This window comes from Oncorhynchus kisutch, linkage group LG8 (assembly GCF_002021735.2).
Source record: "Oncorhynchus kisutch isolate 150728-3 linkage group LG8, Okis_V2, whole genome shotgun sequence".
NCBI classification, from domain to species: domain Eukaryota; kingdom Metazoa; phylum Chordata; class Actinopteri; order Salmoniformes; family Salmonidae; genus Oncorhynchus; species Oncorhynchus kisutch.
In genome coordinates, this window is record NC_034181.2 from 55651209 (window position 1) to 55670743 (window position 19535).

At 41.9% G+C, this 19535-nt stretch overlaps 1 protein-coding gene across 1 annotated transcript; it reads right to left on the reverse strand.

Moving 5' to 3' along the window:
• Nucleotides 1–1266: 1266 nt before the first annotated feature.
• On the reverse strand, nt 1267–13304 carry LOC109895035 (transmembrane protein 138). Its single transcript, XM_020488691.2, has 5 exons — nt 13159–13304; nt 3772–4443; nt 3356–3527; nt 2367–2442; nt 1267–1980 (listed from the first exon to the last, which is right to left on the reverse strand). Exons 2-5 carry the CDS (start codon nt 3963–3965, stop codon nt 1862–1864), a joined length of 561 nt encoding a protein of 186 aa, XP_020344280.1. The 5' UTR covers nt 3966–4443; nt 13159–13304; the 3' UTR covers nt 1267–1861.
• Between the last annotated feature and the right edge of the window lie 6231 nt (nt 13305–19535).

Consider the following 19535-nt stretch of genomic DNA (forward strand, 5'->3'; position numbering starts at 1 on the left):
GGCTCGGATGTCGAATTTAGTCGTTGGTGCGTTTATATGTATAATACGGTGTGCACTGTCCATCTGCATTGGACAGAAGATGAGGGCTCCATAACTTCAATTATTTGGCTTACCCTGCTGTAATATGACGTTTTTCACATCGGTCTTTAAATGGTCAACCTCAGCAGCAGAGAGCCAAGTGACTGAGGAGGACTAGAGATCTTTCCGTGTTGCTCACGGTTGATCAAGCAAAATGCCCCTGTAAGAGACACTTAATCTACTTACTGTATCAATCCAAATCGATAATGGTCAAAGTGGCAGGCATTCTAGTACTGTGTGTGTGCACATACGTAGTTAGGTTAACATAGGACTTGACACCAGAGATGGTAGAGAAAGCGAGACAACTCCCTCCTTACTTTTTTCGGGCACGGGCCACTCCGGTCTACTTATTGTTCCAGCCCCACGGATGGGGTGCCAGAAGCGGGACATCTCCCTGGCAAATTTTTTTCTAGTCAGGGTGTATGGGGAGAGCGGGGAGAGGACAATAAGTAGACCAGAGCCATTGGTCTCACACTGGAAAAAGCATACTCACGTGAGAGAGGGAACACCCACTTACACAGAAAGGAACCTTGACCATTTTTTCCAATGGTAAAATGCCCGAGTAAGACATCTTGGTTTATCCACCATCTTTGCTGACACCTTCATAAACACATGGCCTGAGGTGACATCAATGCCGTCAAAAACACTGGCCTGTGGACTGTAGGCTAAAGACTAAATCCCTGATTAATCCCAGTTATAAGAATAGAGCCCTGTCTGTGGCTCCTTGAAAGCAAGCATGCATACTGTGTATTGGTGTGTATTTTTACTGTAGAGCACTATTTATGGGGTGGGTTAGGAGAGATGTGGTGATAAATTAACTGACAACATCCAGTTCTACCTTCAGTAGTATATAGACTGACGTAGGTCTTTAGTCCCCTATTCTGAGACATATTGTATCTACACAGCATACATTCTGTTCACCCAAATTGTTTTTGGTAATTTTCCATGCATGTGACTGTTTAACAGTTTGTCTGTTTCCATCTGTTTAATCCAGTGGGTTTACATCAATGCAATGACTGCATAGGGTCATACGAAAAAGGTAGGCTCAGTCACAATGCTGAGAGCTTGTGACGTAAATTGATGTGTCGCATAAATGTGTGCTTATGCTGAGCGCATGTGTGTGCATGCCCGTGATATAGGATTAACATTGGAAGTATTTACTGAAAGGAATACTGAGCACAGACACGGTTTATCAGTGTATGTACTGTCTGGGTTTTGTTTAATACATTAGTACAAAAAGCAGGGAAAAAAGTAAACATTTTAAAACACATAAAACATTATTGTTTTTTCTTTTCCAGTCATCTTCACAAGAAAATCTGGCACACAAACTCACAAATCATCCCACATAAAAAAACAACACTGATTACATTGATAAATAAACGACAGACAAACCCAGATTCAAAGTGTGAAAAAAAATACAACTTGTTGTGTGAATGTCACATCAAACTATGAGTTCCCACATGTTAGCATCAAAGTCATCATGGTATAACGTTCTGTCCATTAATCAAGGCCCTAAACCAGTTTGCCTGTACATCTGGCTTGCTCTGCAAAGTGGCTTGCCGTATCCAAGCAGAATCTAATTTTTGACCCTCCTTGTTAAAGTTGACCCATGTCTGATGGAGCACAGAGGTTTTCCCCCTCCACATAAGCTCAGGCCTGTGCACTGTAGCGTCCATTTCAGCTCTGCACGTACTGTAGCAGTGTATCTCTGTGTCCGTGGGACGGGGAGGGCTTTATTTTGGACCTGTCCATGCCAGTTTCATGTCCACACACTGCTCTTTGCTCACTGGCGGGCCCTGGCATTGGCAAAGGCGTCTCTGAGCCAAGGCGAGTCTTCATAGAGCCGAGGGTCACCCAGGTACTCTGTGGTGCGCTTGTAGAAGTAGTAGTACAACACGGACGCTGCACACAAACACACATCACACGCCAATGAAATACAGACGTAATTCGGTTTTGAAACAGAAAAGACGACAACAAACAATAAATCCTCTTAACCAATTAGGAGATGAAGGGAATGGAAATCAGACCCATATGGCCCTCAAGGGTCAACCTGGTACCTATCTACGACGCTACACAAATAAGCAGTGTGAGAGCTGGGTGTGCGTGTGTTTGTGCATGTGTGTATGACAGATGTAGTACTACACGCCTTCAATAAGTATTTACCTGTTGTAGCACTGATCTCCACCTTATTTGATTCAATGAAGGCACCCAAGATGGATTGCGTTTCAGGCCTAAAAGGTTTCCTAAAAATGTGTTTCAGTAAGCGTGTGAGGAAAAGACAGCCTCACCTATTCTTTGGAAGACAAAAAGCACTTGGAGACCATCAGTCCACACATAGCGGTTTGATTTTAGCCAGCGTAGATTCTGCAGAGATAGACACAACCCAATACACCACACAGTTTGAGGGATAGCATTCTTTCACTAAAACATATAAATTAACCATAATTTGATAGTAAATTACAACACACATGTAATAAACAATTCTGACGGCCTAACAGAAAAGTTGAAGCCATTAAGCTCGTCAAGGACTCTAGTCAACTGAGCCACTGACTATTCACTCTGTTACCGCCTGGCAAGCGGTATCGGAGCATCGGGTCTCAGAACAAAAGGCTTTGAGACAGCTACTACCACCAGGCCATCAGACTGCTGAACAGCTAATCCTAGCTGTCTGCCTGCACAGACCTGCACCTTAGAGACTATTTGAACCTCAGAGATGATCCGCACTTTAGAGATTATTTGCACTGACTACCCACACATCCATCCCTTACACAAAAACGTACACACACACACACACACACTTGACGTTTGTACATTTGAGTCATTTAGTAGACGCTCTTATCCAGAGGGACTTATAGTTAGTGATGGTGGGACAATCACATATCTCAGTCATATCTCAATCATAGTAAATACATTTTTCCTCAAAGTAACTAATCACAAAGTCGGTGCTAGTTGGGGGGGGGAGAAAGACAAGTGCGAGTGGAACACACACAGTCGACGCTGCTGTTCTATTAAATACTATTTATTCCACTGCTAGACCAAGTCCCTCACTGCCCACTTTATATTTGTAAATGCAGTGTAAATACAGTCCATTATTACTATGCATATTATCTCTCTTACTTGTTATTTTTGACTTGACTCTTTTTGATGTTGATATTGACTAATGTGCTGCATTGTCGAGGGAGCTAACACGCAATCATTTCGCTGCACCTTTCATACCTGCTGTAAACTGTGTAAGTGACAAATAAGCGTTTGATTTGTATTGACACACACAGCGTACCATGATCCAGGAGTGTAGGGAGATGCTGAGGGTCAGATAGATGGCGGAGAGCAGCAGCAGGGCCCTGAAACGCTCCAGCAGCAAGGACACCAGGCCCACCTGGAACACGTAGGTGTTGAACAGCATCAGCAGAATGATGATCAGGTTAAACAGGATGGCTATGTCCTGGAATCTGAGAAAGAGAGAGAGAGAGAGAGGAGCTTCCATTTAGTTACAGTCACGTTAAACGAATGAAGACACACAAATGAACACACGCACACACTGTGCTGAGGATCCAGAGTTGAGAAACACTGCTTTTTTACATTGTGCCAATCCCCTTTCTCTCCCACCCTTTCTACTTCTTAAATGAAGAAGCTTTGAATAATGAATTTACATCAGTCTACCCCCTGGCTCTCCCATCCTTCCCCGCGTCTTACATGAAGAGCACCAGCTGGACGACGGGCGCGACCCTCAGCAGCTCGCTGAAGGAGTTGACGAACAGGTCAAAGGTCAACAAGCTCAGCTGGATCAGAAGCACCAGGGAGTAGTTGTTGGTCTGTAGCATCTCCGGGCCGAAGGCTGGGCGCCCGGGCTGTGTGTGGCTCCGAGCAGGATCCAAGGTGGCGCACATTCACACACACATGCAGACAGGGAAACATACACACTAACTATACAGACACAGGTGCACACATGCAGAAGTGCCAGCTGCCAGCTACCGGTTTGAGCTTCTGCACAGCAGCTTGATGTGTCCAATATATCTGTTTATGTAGAGCAGATGGCGGTGCAGTGCGCTTGTTGTTCCTAATTAAGGACTATTCCACTGACTGAGGAGCTCGGAGGCCTGCTGTCGGCCAGAGACATTGGAAGAGCTCTCTGAAAATGCTATTGTTAGCTATCAGCATGTTGAAAGTGGAGAGGGTCCTCTTTCCAGCCCAAAATAATAGTTCCAGCCCACAGTAAAATCGTTGTAGCACACAGTTCCTTATGGCATGGTGTTAGCTTTGAGAACCTACAGGCAAAGGCGACAGTCGCTTTCCAATAGGGTGTTCTACCCGCATCATCTTTCTACTGGCTGTAAATCCATTCCACAGCTATATTCAACAGAGACTCTGTAGTAGAGAAAAACAGAGTGAGCAGAGAGTAAACAATATACAGTGATAAAAAATAAATAATAATCAGTAATACCTTAAACTGCAGAATCAAATAATCCAGGTAGAGGTTTTTATATATATATATATATATATATATATATATATATATATATATATATATATATATATATATATATATATATATATATATATATATAAAGAGAATGGAAATCTATCCTCCTGACCAGATGTTTTTTATGTGGAAATAGTGTGAGAGGAAGACAAGTGAGTGTAGTCAGCTCAGCCAACCCCATTGAGACAGTGTCTGTGCCTCGACCTAGCTTGGGCAAACCTAAACATGGCGGTGTTCGCTTTAGCAATCTCACTGGAATAAAGACCTCCTTCATTCCTGACATTATTGAAAGAGATTGTGATACCTCACATCTCAAAATAGGGCTACTTAATGTTAGATCCCTTACTTGCAAGGCAGTTAAGGTCAGAGTACAAAAATTTGTTAACCACCTCACTGAGGAACTCAATTTAACCTTTCGCAATACCCTAGATGCAGTCGCACCCCTAAAAATAAAAACATTTTTCACAAGAAACTAGCTCCCCGGTATACAAAAAATACCCGAGCTCTGACGCAAGCTTCCAGAAAATTGGAACGGAAATGGCTCTACACCAAACTGGAAGTCTTCGACTAGCTTGGAAAGACAGTACCGTGCAGTATCGAAGTGCCCTCACTACTGCTCGATCATCCTATTTTTCCAACTTAATTGAGGAAAATAAGAACAATCCAAAATGTTTTTTTGATACTGTCGCAAAGCTAACTAAAAAGCAGCCTTCCCCAAGAGAGGGTTGCTTTCACTTCAGCAGTGATAAATTCATGAACAACTTTGAGAAAAAGGATCATGATCATTAGAAAGCAAATCCTCTTTAAATCTGCTTATTCCTCCAAAGCTCAGATGTCCTGAGTCTGCACAACTGTGCCAGGACCTAGGATCAAGGGAGACACTCAAGTCTTTTAGTACTATAACTCAACACATTGCTGAAAACAATCAAAGCCTCTAAACCTTCAAGTTGCATACTGGACCCTACTCCAACTAAACTACTGAAAGAGTTGCTTCCTGTGCTTGGCTCTCCTATGTTGAACATATTAAACGGCTCTCTATCGACCGGATGTGTACCAATCTCACTAAAAGTGGCAGTAATAAAGCCTCTTGAAAAAGCCAAACCTTGACCCAAAAAATATAAAAAACTAAAATTGGCCTATATCGAATCTCCCATTCCTCTAAAAATCTTTAGAAAAAGCTGTTGCACGGCAACTCACTGCCTTCCTCAAGACGAAAAATGCATACGAAACGGTTCAGTCTGGTTTTAGACCCCATCATAGCACTGAGACTGCACTTGTGAAGGTGGTAAATTACCTTTTAATGGCGTCAGACCGAGGCTCTGCATCTGTCCTCGTGCTCCTAGACCTTAGTGCTGTTTTTGATAACATCGCTCACCACATTCTTTTGGAGAGATTGGAAACCCCAATTGGTCTACACGGACAAGTTCTGGCCTGGTTTAGACCTTATCTGTCGGAAAGATATCAGTTTGTCTCTGTGGATGGTTTGTCCCTCTGACTGTAAATGTGGGTGTTCCTCAAGGCTCTATTTTAGGACCACTCTTGTTTTCACTATATATGCTACCTGTCCCAGACCTGCTGTTTTCAACTCTCTAAAGACAGCAGGAGCGGTAGAGATACTCTGAATGATCGGCTATGAAAAGCCAACTGACATTTACTCCTGAGGTGCTGACCTGTTGCACCCTCGACAATCACTGTGATTATTATTATTTGACCTTGCTGGTCATCTATGAACATTTGAACATCTTGGCCATGTTCTGTTATAATCTCCACCTGGCACAGCCAGAAGGACTGGCCACCCCTCATAGCCTGGTTCCTCTCTAGGTTTCTTCCTAGGTTCTGGCCTTTCTATTGAGTTTTTCTTAGCCACCGTGCTTCTACATCTGCATTGCTTGCTGTTTGGGGTTTTAGGCTGGGTTTCTGTACAGCACTTTGTGACATCAGCTGATGTAAGAAGGGCTTTATAAATACATTTGATTGATGAGAGGGATTAATAGTCTTGGTTGATCCAACTTTGTTTCAACATATTGTAGTGTTACACAAGGTCACTGGAGGGCAAAGACTGTTACATAGACAGGCAGGCAGGCAGGAAGGCAAATGACATGTGTAACCCACTGAGTGGAAAAATCTTCACTGTATGAACTATTCCCCTTCTTACTGTCACTACCTGGCGCTTAGGTCTGTTTCTCAAACACAAACACATGTACACACACACACACACACACACAAAGGGTTACTCAAAATACTTGATAAGACTATGTTCAGTGGCGGATTGAGGTAGAGGCGACATGGACAGCCGCCCAGGGCATCATCTTGCCTGGGGCTGCACGGAGCACCCGCACCAACAAATTTGGAATAGTGACATTTGCGCGATCAGTTTTCTATCGCTCATTTGCACTTCACGTCAATGATATCATGTCACTGTGTGGGACTGTGGGTCAATTAACCTTGTTGGAGTGGGCACCCTGATTCTAGTTTGTGAGCTAGGCAGGCTACTGCCTGGGAAGGTCTCCCACTCAGAAATACGAGATGGGGAGGGGTAGGTTGACCTCAGGTCTCCCCACTGGAAGGTAGGGGGAGCGGGTAATCTATCAAATAGCGCACCTCTAAATTTGTACAGTACTAATACAAATTAGTAAAATCAGTCACATTAAGAAATGCTACCAAATAAACCAGGTTCTCTTCTTTATAAATGTGTTATTCTATTTTGTGTATTTGTGTGGTTTGGGATTTGTGCAATTTAGTTTTATTTGTGTGTTTTTGTTAGCAATAGGGTAATAGTGTAATAATTCAATTAGCTTTTTTATTTGTATTTATATGCTATGCTTTCTATGTCACGCCCTGTTCTTAGTATTTTGTGTTTATATATTTATTTGGTCAGGCCAGGGGGTGACATGGGGTTATTTTGTGTTGTGGGGGTTTTAGTAGGTATAGGGATTGTGGCAGAGTAGGGGTGTCTAGCATAGTCTATGGCTGCCAGAGGTTCTCAATCAGAGTCAGGTGATTCTCGTTGTCTCTGATTGGGAACCATATTTAGGTAGCCTGGGTTTCACTGTGTGTTTGTGGGTGATTGTTCCTGTCTCTGTGTTAGTTATTTCACCAGACAGGCTGTATAGGTTTTCACGGTTCGTTTCTTGTTTTTGTATTGTTCGTGTTTTTCCTTATTAAAGATGTATCGAACTAACCACGCTGCATTTTGGTCCGACTCTCCTTCGACGGAAGAAAGCCGTAACATTCTATTTGTCTTTGTTACTTCTTTTTGATATTTATGAGTCTTATTTTTGTATATATTTTTATATTTATATAGTTTTAAATGTTATGATTATTTATTTGTGTTGTTCCAAATGTCTGAATAAAAATTACAGGTGGTGCTGAAGGGGGGGTTCGCACAGGAAGCCATACAGGCTAGAACCGCCACTGACTATGTTGCCTGAACATCCAGGACAGTATCATTGAGTGCTCCAATCATACGCATCTTAAATCAGTCTGTTTTTAATTTCCCAAAATATTAATACCCTAAACTGGACTAAATGTGACATGACGTGTGGATGTAGAGCTATAAGGCCGTGTCGAGACTTGACATTTCATGCAGCTTTAGTATTCTGATCATAGCGCTCTGATCACGGAATTCCGAACGCGTCTACACCTATATATACAATGTGTCTTCCGCGTCCGGATTCCCTTTTCCCGCACTATTTTCAAATGCCAGTATGCATTCTACAAATGGTGGAATAAGCTAAATATGATAATACAACTGATGACAGTAGCTAACTACTGTAGCTAAATAGCCAACTAACCTCTGTAGCTAGCTGGCAAGCTAGCAATTCTAAAGGGATCGCAACAGGTTAGCATAACTCTAGCCAAACAAAACCTTTTTTTTTTCTAAATATTCGCTAGCATTTATGAGGCCAGCAAACAGATTCCTCACATGCTAGGAACATTTTTCCCAGAGATTAGTTGGCTACAGTAGTTAGCAGTACCTATCAGTTGTTGTGTTATTATTATATTTAGCCTATTCCACCGATGACGTCGCCCACCCTATGCACTTTCCATAGCCTGATTGCATCCAGACTGTGGAGAAATCCGCACACAATGCATCCCAGACCAACTCCTGAAGTGGTCAGCCAGATCTGAACACAATCAGACCACAAAGCGACTTTCAGACCTGTCTTTTCAATGCAATCTTCGTATTCTAATAGCAGATGTCGCATGTAAGTGTCAAGTGTAAACAAAAGAGATACATGGCAAATACTTTATGTTGACGATTTGGCCCTAAATAGTCCATGGCTGACAAGATACAAATAACAAGAACTGGCATTATATTTGGGTCTAAATTATGCTGTATTTCCGTAGGTGTGTACAATACTTTAGGTGTGCCTCATTTGGCTTTCCAGGCACAATAGCAACCATGGGATAGTTCTAAAAGTGCAAACCCTCACCATCTGACACTGACACCAGGTGAGCTAAACCAAGTGCACCTAAAGTAACTGAAAAAAACAACAAATACAATAGACCCATGTCTGACTGGCTGTCTAAACTAAGATCACTTCTTAACAGGGTTGGTTTAGGCACTGCATACTTTAACTTAATTAGTTAAAGTAAACTGGCCCATCTCAACACAATTAACAAGACCTGAGCTTTTGCACCTTGTAAAAGTCACTTGTCTGGTCTGAGTGGCACATTGGCAACCTCACTGCCGCTGTCACCCGCTGGGTGTGTTTCACACAGGTGAACGGATTGTGACTGTGTGTCTATGCTGTCCAATGCCATGCTCACAGAATTTATTTATAGCTTTTCATGAAACTGTCCCGTATTCTTTTCAGACAATTGCTTTCGTTTTGTGGTGTAATTCTCATTTCTGGATAAGGCTTAAAATACAGGATAACATTTTGCTATATCACATGATTGTGCAAAACACAGGGCCCGAGTCATATCATTCTTGGCCCGTCAAAAGCTTTGTTGACACAGGCAGCCCAATTCTGATCTTTTTCCCAATTAGTGGCAAAATATCCAATCTGATGGGACAAAAGACCAATTAAGTAGCACAAGATCAGAATTAGACTACCTGTGTAAACAAAGCCTAATTGGTCTTTTGACCAATCACACCAGATCTTTTCAAACCAGATCTTTTTCAGAGCTGATCTGATTGGTCAAAAGACCAATTAGTGAATAAAATATCAGAATTGGGCTGTTTGTATAAACGCAGAGATGTCTGCTTGTTGAGTAGACAGGCAGCGTCCACTGTCTCCTTCTCATACTGATACAATCAAACAATTACAGACTGTTGGTGCAACTGCAGCTTGTGACAAAGCCAGGTAGAGAACAATAGTCCTTACACTTGCTGTGATGGCATCCTGTGAGGCTGGCTCACTGTCCCAACAAACCTCCTAATGACTCCACGTGGACTTTAATGACCTGAGATGCAATCAACATATTTATAGCCTCACACTGTGGCAGGTGTGAGGTGGATTAGAACTAGTTTCACACATCGAAGACTCTAGGCCAAGCCTTGCTGGTCCAATGCACAAACTGTTGCTGTAGTTGTAACCTAGTAAACTTACTCACAGAAGCACTTGAACAGTGACATAGCCTAAATCCCAATAAACTGTGCCCAATAATAGGCTACACTTTGTATCATCATTATAATTTTATACATACGGAAAGTTGACGCCATAAGACAAAGATTGTAATTACATATTTGATGTATTGATTTAATTTATTTCCCCTTCGGATTGGAAGATGAATAGCAACTCTCATTCAAACAACCAAACACTTGACTGTGTAAATAGGGAGCCAAAAGCTGCTGGTTACAAGCCAAAAAACAAGCCATCTAGCCAAGCAAGGTTTACTATTGTCATTGTGCTGTTAAACTATGTCGATGTACAGTGCCTTGCGAAAGTATTCGGCCCCCTTGAACTTTGCGACCTTTTGCCACATTTCAGGCTTCAAACATAAAGATATAAAACTGTATTTTTTTGTGAAGAATCAACAACAAGTGGGACACAATCATGAAGTGGAACGACATTTATTGGATATTTCAAACTTTTTTAACAAATCAAAAACTGAAAAATTGGGCGTGTAAAATTATTCAGCCCCCTTAAGTTAATACTTTGTAGCGCCACCTTTTGCTGCGATTACAGCTGCAAGTCGCTTGGGGTATGTCTCTATCAGTTTTGCACATAGAGAGACTGACATTTTTTCCCATTCCTCCTTGCAAAACAGCTCGAGCTCAGTGAGGTTGGATGGAGAGCATTTGTGAACAGCAGTTTTCAGTTCTTTCCACAGATTCTCGATTGGATTCAGGTCTGGACTTTGACTTGGCCATTCTAACACCTGGATATGTTTATTTTTGAACCATTCTATTGTAGATTTTGCTTTATGTTTTGGATCATTGTCTTGTTGGAAGACAAATCTCCGTCCCAGTCTCAGGTCTTTTGCAGACTCCATCAGGTTTTCTTCCAGAATGGTCCTGTATTTGGCTCCATCCATCTTCCCATCAATTTTAACCATCTTCCCTGTCCCTGCTGAAGAAAAGCAGGCCCAAACCATGATGCTGCCACCACCATGTTTGACAGTGGGGATGGTGTGTTCAGGGTGATGAGCTGTGTTGCTTTTACGCCAAACATAACGTTTTGCATTGTTGCCAAAAAGTTCAATTTTGGTTTCATCTGACCAGAGAACCTTCTTCCACATGTTTGGTGTGTCTCCCAGGTGGCTTGTGGCAAACGTTAAACAACACTTTTTATGGATATCTTTAAGAAATGGCTTTCTTCTTGCCACTCTTCCATAAAGGCCAGATTTGTGCAATATACGACTGATTGTTGTCCTATGGACAGAGTCTCCCACCTCAGCTGTAGATCTCTGCAGTTCATCCAGAGTGATCATGGGCCTCTTGGCTGCATCTCTGATCAGTCTTCTCCTTGTATGAGCTGAAAGTTTAGAGGGACGGCCAGGTCTTGGTAGATTTGCAGTGGTCTGATACTCCTTCCACTTCAATATTATCGCTTGCACAGTGCTCCTTGGGATGTTTAAAGCTTGGGAAATCTTTTTGTATCCAAATCCGGTTTTAAACTTCTTCACAACAGTATCTCGGACCTGCCTGGTGTGTTCCTTGTTCTTCATGATGCTCTCTGCGCTTTTAACGGACCTCTGAGACTATCACAGTGCAGGTGCATTTATACGGAGACTTGATTACACACAGGTGGATTGTATTTATCATCATTAGTCATTTAGGTCAACATTGGATCATTCAGAGATCCTCACTGAACTTCTGGAGAGAGTTTGCTGCACTGAAAGTAAAGGGGCTGAATAATTTTGCACGCCCGATTTTTACGTTTTTGATTTGTTCAAAAAGTTTGAAATATCCAATAAATGTCGTTCCAATTCATGATTGTGTCCCACTTGTTGTTGATTCTTCACAAAAAAAATACATTTTTATATCTTTATGTTTGAAGCCTGAAATGTGGCAAAAAGTCGCAAAGTTCAAGGGGGCCGAATACTTTCGCAAGGCACTGTATACTGAACAAAAATATAAATGCGACATGCAACAATTTCAAAAATTTTACTGAGTAACAGTTCATATAAGGAAATTGAAATCAATAAATTAGGCCCTAATCTATGGATTTCACATGACTGGGTAGGGGTACAGCCATGGTTGGGCCTTGGAGGGCATAGGCCCACCTACTTGGCAGCCATGACCACAGACTGGGGATCAAGGCCCTGGCAATCAGAACGAGTTTATCCCCACAAAATGGCTCTATTACAGACAGAAATACTCCTCAGCACTCCAAAACCTCCCCCTCCTGAGACAATCCCCCAGGTGAAGAAGCCAGATGTGGAGGTCCTGGGCTGGCGTGGTTACACGTGGTCTGCGGTTGTGAGGCCGGTTGGACATACTGCCAAATTCTCTAAAATGACGGAGGCGGCTTATGGTAGAGAAATGAACATTAAATTCCCTGGCAACTGCTCTGGTAGACATTCCTGCAGTCAGCATGTCAATTGCACACTCCCGCATTGCACACTTCCACAACCCCCCCCCCCCCATCTGTGGGATTGTGTTGTGTGACAAAACTGCACATTAAAAGTGACCTTTTATTTGTGCACAAATTTGATTACATCCCTGTTAGTGAGCATTTCTACTTTGCCAAGATCCTCCATTCACCTGACAGGTGTGTCATATCAAGAATGTCCACATCAACATGTTGATCATGTTGTCAAATTTGTGCACAACATTTTAGAGAAATAAGAGTTTTGTTCATATGGAAAATGTCTGGGATTTTTTATTTCAACTCATGAAGCATGGAAACACTTTACATGTTGCATTTATATTTTTGTTCAGTTTAGTATATTTGAGTTAGTTAGGCCTACAACTTTATATTGACCTTGTACCTGATAATGATGTTGTCAAATTTTGCTTTTCGGCTTCTGCCGTGTTTCCAAAGCCTTAGCAACAAAAAGATTGCGAGGGCTAGGTAGTTAATCTCCTTAAGAAGCAACCTGACAGCTTGTTGTCTACAGGAAATGGTGAGCAGTAGTGTCAAGTTTAAACTATTCTGAAAAGCACTATATTGAAATTAAAACACATGATAAAATGAAGCTAGTACCTGAAATGTCCCTTTTTGAGATGTTGAAGATTTCTCTACGTGGCGTCTACCCACGCGTTAATTCTCTCCAAATTACGCAAACTCTCCCGACCATCCACAACACAGCAGTGCACAGACCATTGGCATATACGCAACCTGCGCGTCTCCCTTAGTGACAGGTTTTTGCCGCGCTACATCCATAATAGATGGGCGTTCATTTTTGTACTATGGAACAAACCTCTGCAGCCTTTTTCTATTGCAAACATATTGCGCTCCAAATGTAATAGGCAAACAGCCTAGGCCCTACTTCAACGATATTTTTGTATAGCAACAGGAACAAATGGGCTATTATGATTTAATAGATCAAACTTAAAGTAAGATAAACAAAAGGGTATCTTCATGGGGTTTTCAAATGTGATGAAGGTCTGTTTGCAAATATCTTAAACGTAATATCCTTACATTTCAGATGATGCTGACAGTAGCTTTGCATATATAGCCGGCCCTATATACAATATTACGGTAATGCATAACATGAAACCGACCCAAAGGTAAACCAATTGCCATCTAGTGGTAATACAACGTTTACACTTGACGATTAGTAGGCTGTGTACTTACAGTGCATTTAGAGTTCAAACATTGTTGCACATAGGCAATACGTTACCCCTTTTCAAGTCAGTCTAATTTTACAATGAAACAATCAGTCAGTCTGTCTCCTTTGAAATTAAATGAACATAGAGCAAAATGATATGATATGGAATGTCAGCCTAAAAAGAAAGAATGTGCACAAAGTCAGTACCAATAATTATGAAGATGCCATCATACTCAGTTCCAACTGTTGGCTCCCATACCCGCTTGTATCATTTTCTTTATATGGTTAGGCGCATATGCTTTTTCGATTGATATAAATGTATTTTGTGTTTGCCTGCTTACTTTTAGTATATCATTTATTTGTTTTATTTAACTAGGCAAGTCAGTTATAAACAAATTCTTAATTTCAATGGCGGCCTAGGAACTTTGGGTTAACTGCCTTGTTCAGGGGCAGAACGACAGACCTTGTCAGCTCGGGGATTTGATCCAACACTCTAACCAGCGATCCAATGCTCTAACCACTAGGCTATCTGATAGTATGTTTTGTTACCTTTTTGAAAGATCATACATCAGTAGCAAGTAATTTCCATGTAAAATGACCCATTAGCACCTACATGTGAAGTTCATATCAAATTTGGGTGTCAAATGAAGTCTACGAGTCTATATCATTAATAAATTAAGGAATATACATTTTTCAACTGTTTTACATCCTAAAAATGTGGAATAAAGCAAAGGCTTTGATTTCTGGTAAAACAGATGGAAACAGGTCTTAGAAAACATCTACCAGAAAAAGTATATACATTGCATTCGGAAAGTATTCAAACTCCTTCCCTTTTTCCACATTTTGTTACATTACAGCCTTGTTCTAAAATTCAGTACCCCCTCATCAATCTACACACAATAACCCATAATAACAGAGAAAAATCTGGTTTAGAAATTTTAGAAATTGTATCAAAAATAAGAAACAGGATAATGAAAGTTCACAGAAATGACAAGTAAAGGTAGAACTATCAATTAGTTATAGTGTTTTTACGGATATCAATTAGTGATTAAAACTCAAACCAAATCGGTAATCAAATTTCTGACAAATCTGTAAGGGAATATCTGCAGTTAAATTGGCTACAATGGGAAATCATAGTAGTCACAAACCACAGTTAGATTCACAAGTTTGGACAGCACAGTACAGTAAAATACTGCGATGTAGAGTTCAGTAAAGAAAAGTAGAGTGAATTTCAGTACAATAGAGTAGAGTTCATTACAGTACACAGCAGAGCACACTGGAGTTGAGTACACTATAATGTACTGTATTGTACGGAACTATACTGTACTGTTCTGTGCTGTACTAATCAAATCTAAATGTATTTGTCACATGCACTGAATACAACGGGTGTAGACTTATCCGTGAAATGCGTTCTTACTAACCCTTCCCAATGATGCAGACTTAAAAAATAATAATGAAAAGAAAAATTGCGATACAGTGAACAAACATATAAACACAAGATGTAAAGTGTTGGTCCTATGTTTCATGAGCTGAAATAATAGATCCCAGAAATGTTCCATACACACAAAAAGTGCATTTCTCCTTTGCCAAGATAATCCATCCACCTGACAGCTGTGGCATATCAAGAAGCTGATTAAACAGCATGACCATTACACAGGTGCACCTTGTGCTGGGGACAATAAAAGGCCACTCTAAAAAGTGACATCACACAAAACAATGCCACAGAAGTGTGCTCTTCTTGGATGAATCTCGGTTTCAACTGTACTGGGGGTTGTGTGGGCGAGTGGTTTGCTGATGTCAACGTTGTGAGCAGAGTGCCCCATGGTGGCGGTGGGATTATGGTATGGGCAGGCATAAGCTAAGGACATCGAACACAATTGCATTTTATCGATGGCAATTTGAATGCACAGAGATACCGTGATGAGATCCTGAAGCCCATTGTCGTGCCATTCATCTGCCATCATCACCTCATGTTTCAGTATGATAATAATAATAATAATAGTACATGTTGCAAGGATATGTACACAATTCCTGGAAGCTGAAAATATCCCAGTTCTTCTATGGCCTGCATACTTACCAGACATGTCACCCATTGAGCATACTTGGAATGCTCTGGATCGATGTGTACCACAGCGTGTTCCAGTTCCCGCCAATATCCATCAACTTCGCATAGCCATTGAAGAGGAGAGGGACAACATTCCACAGGCCACAATCAACAGCCTGATCAACTCTATGTGAAGGAGAGGTGTCGTGCTGCATGAGGCAAATGGTGGTCACACCAGACACGGACTGGTTTTCTGATCCATGCCCCTACTTTTTTTTTAAGGTATTTGTGAACAACAGATGCATATCTGTATTACCAGTACTGTGAAATCCATAGATTAGGCCCAAGTGAGTTTATTTAATTTGACTGAGTTCCTTATATGATCTGTAACTCTGTAAAATCTTTGAAATTGTTGCATGTCGCATTTATATTTTTGTTTAGTGTATATACAGGGAGTACCAATACCAGATCAATGTGCAGGGTATAAGGTATTTGAGGTTTGGCTATTTAGCAGTCTTATGGCTTGGGGGCAGAAACTGTCTCGGAGCATCTTGGTCCGTGAGCCGATGCTATGGTACTGTGTGCTGGACGGTAGCAGAGTGAACAGTATATGGCTTGGCTGGCTAGCGTCTTCGGCAATTTTTCGGACCTTCCTCTGACACCGGCTAATACAGAGGTCCTGGATGGCAGGGAGCTCGGCCCCAGTGATGTACTGGGCTGTCTGCATCCCCCTCTGTAGCTCTTTGCGTGCTCCCACCTCTTTCTCCTGTAGTCCATGATCAGCTGCTTGGTCTTACTGACGTTGAGAGGTTGCTGTCATGGCATCCCACTGTCAAGTCTCTGACCTCATCCCTGTAGGCTCTCATCGCCGTCGGTGGTCAGGCCTACCACTGTCGTGTCGTCAGCAAACTTGATGATGGTGTTGGAGTCGTGCGTGGCAATGCAGTCGTGGGTAAACAGGGAGTACAGGTGGGGACTGAGCACACACCCTTGAGGGGCCCCCGTGTTGAGGGTCAGGGTGGCGGATGTGCTGGTGCCTATCTTCACCACCTGGTCCATGCAGTCAGGAAGTCCAGGATCCAGTTACAGAGGGAGGTATTCAGTCACATGTTCCCCAGGTTGGTGATGAGCTTGGAGGGGACTATGGTGTTGAACACTGAGCTGAAGTCTATGAACAGCATTCTCACATAGTTATTTCCCCTCTTGTCCAGGTGGGAGAGAGCAGTGTGAAGTGCAATTGAGATTGCGTCATCTGGCGATCTATTGTGATGGTATGCGAATTGGTGTGGGTCCAGGGTGTCTGGGTTGATGGTGTTATGACCAGCCTTTCAAAGCACTTCATAATAATAGATGTGAGTGCTACAGGGTGATAATCATTTAGGCAGGTTACCTTGGAGTTCTTAGGAACAGGGACAATGGTGGTCTGAAACATGCTGGAATTAGGGGAGATTGGGGGAGATTGGTCTGCACATGCTTTTGTAACAGTATTGCTTACGTCCCTCTCCTCACCACGCGGCTTTTGTGGAGCGATGGGTAACGATGCTTCATGGGTCTCAGAGCGAGTGACGTCACCGATTGAAATGCTATTAGCGAACACCACCGCTAACTAGCTAGCCATTTTACATCGGTTACACTTTGAAAACGCACCCTGGTATTCCTTCTGCCACGGTGGCCTTGCAAGTGTTAACCAATTTGAAAGATGTACTCACATTGGTCATGGAGAGTGAGATCAAACAGTCATCCGGAACGCAGTGACTTTCACTCAACACTCAGTGTTGTATTCTTTGTATCGAGCATAAAAGGCATTTAGTTAATTTGAGAGTTGTGCATCACTGGGCATCTCACGGCCAGGTTTCTCTTTGTAATCCGTTATAGTCTGCAAGCTCTGCCACATACGACGACCATCGGAGCCAGTGTAATAGAATTCCACGTTCCTCCAATATTTGTCCTTTTGCATGTTTGATGTCGGAGATCGTAGCTTTACTGTATGCCTCCGTGTCCGTGTCCTGTTTCTTGTAAGCGGTAGCCCTGCGCGGATATTGCCTGTATTCCATGGTTTTTGGTTCATCGGACCAATTCTGTATTGAGCGCATCGCTGATTTTTCCTAATTGAGCTTTTGTTTGTAAAATGGAAGCAGGAGAATATAATCATGGTCAGATTTGCTGAAGGGAGGAGGAGAAAGGGCCTTATAAGCGTTTCTGTGGGTACAATAAAAGTGTTCTAGAGTTTTAGTGCCCCTAATGGCGCAGGAGACTTGTTGGTAAAAGTGAGGTAGAATGGATTTGACTCCCTGCATTAAAGTCTCCGCCCACCAGAAACACTGCTTCTGGGTGAGCGGTTTCTTGTTTGTTTACGGCCCCATGCAGTTCGTTGAGTGCCAAAGTGGTGTTGGCTTGTGGAGGGATGTATACAGCCGTGATGAATATGGATGACAACTCTCTTGGTAGATGAAAGGGTCTGCAGCTTACCATTAGGTATTCTATATCAGGTGAGCAAAAGGTTGTGATTTCCTTCAAGATTTGTTTATGAAGAGACACACTGTACTCTACTCTACTTTGCTGTTCTTGGATGTCCAAACTTGTGAAACATAGATGTCTATGATTGGTTCAGACTTGGTCCGAACCAGACCAACCAAATTTGGTCTTGTTTGGGGACAGAGCTCATTAAAAGAATAGCCAGTGTGTAGAATAATACCCAAACATGCAGAGGATATTGCATATTTTTACATTTGTGTACCTATTTAGGATACATCACCATTAAGAGAATGACATTCAGATTCATAACTATTAATTTCTGTGTAGTATAAATCAGGGACCCATGATGAAATTCAGTTACCTCAATTATGTGACTTGGTGAAAATCCAGTTCACTTACATTATAGTTCAATAAGCAAAATATATTTTTTTCAAAGTCAATGTGTCATGTCATAGCCAGCGGACACCCCATTCTTTCTGCAGACATCCTTGTATCTTAATTCAGAGCAGATATTTAATAGAGTTTTCAGGAATAAACGGGAACACACAGAATAGAGCGCACAGCTCTTCCAGTAAATATTAACATTTACAGTGAACATTATTAAAAGTAGTCCTTGTGCATAGAGTTGTAGCCTATGGTTTGTTCACCTTTGAAATCAATATTTATTTTTTGTTTGGCAATACGTTTAAAAAATCCGTTCCCCGTTCGCAAAGCAGCAACCAGGAACAGAATTGCCTCAGGGCAGGAAAAAAAAGCAAGGTGATTGGGGTGGAGTCGACACGACCTACTGTGCAGTCACAGACTCCAGTGGACTAGCTACTCACAAGTTTAGCATTTTGCGCTTTGGTTTGGACAATTGAAGGAATCCCTGAAAAAATATAGTTTTAAACGTCTCTATCTATTATTTTGGATACATCAACGCCTTGCTACTTGTAACAACACAGCCGCAGGTAGGTATGGAGCAGCAGCTTCAAGCTTGTTACTTTGTAAAACATTAACATGTTCGACAGCCACAATGTTGCAATTCACAGAAAAGTTTAATTTAAACGTCCCGTTTTGGATTATAAGGCAGCCTATTTATTATTTTAGTCATACCAAGCAGGGTTTAAATGTCAATTTGAACGTATTACTGCGGGAAAGTGATTGTTGTCTAGCTAACGTTAGCATGTAGGCTAGGTTAGTTCACAGGAACACAGTAATTATAGATTATTTGTGAATCGGAGTTACGCAGTCAACTGCTGTGATTAGGTACGCCAAATATTCTTCAGAACAGAGATCATCAACTAAATC

Bases quoted from the DNA above. Each gene is read 5' to 3' on its own strand.
- LOC109895035 (XM_020488691.2), bottom strand. From the start codon at position 3,965: ATGTGCGCCACCTTGGATCCTGCTCGGAGCCACACACAGCCCGGGCGC. The intron at 2,443-3,355 runs GTACGCTGTGTG...CTATCTCTGCAG, and splicing joins CCCTACACTCCTGGATCATG to AATCTACGCTGGCTAAAATC. The intron at 1,981-2,366 runs GTGAGGCTGTCT...GTTTGTGTGCAG, and splicing joins TTTTGTCTTCCAAAGAATAG to CGTCCGTGTTGTACTACTAC.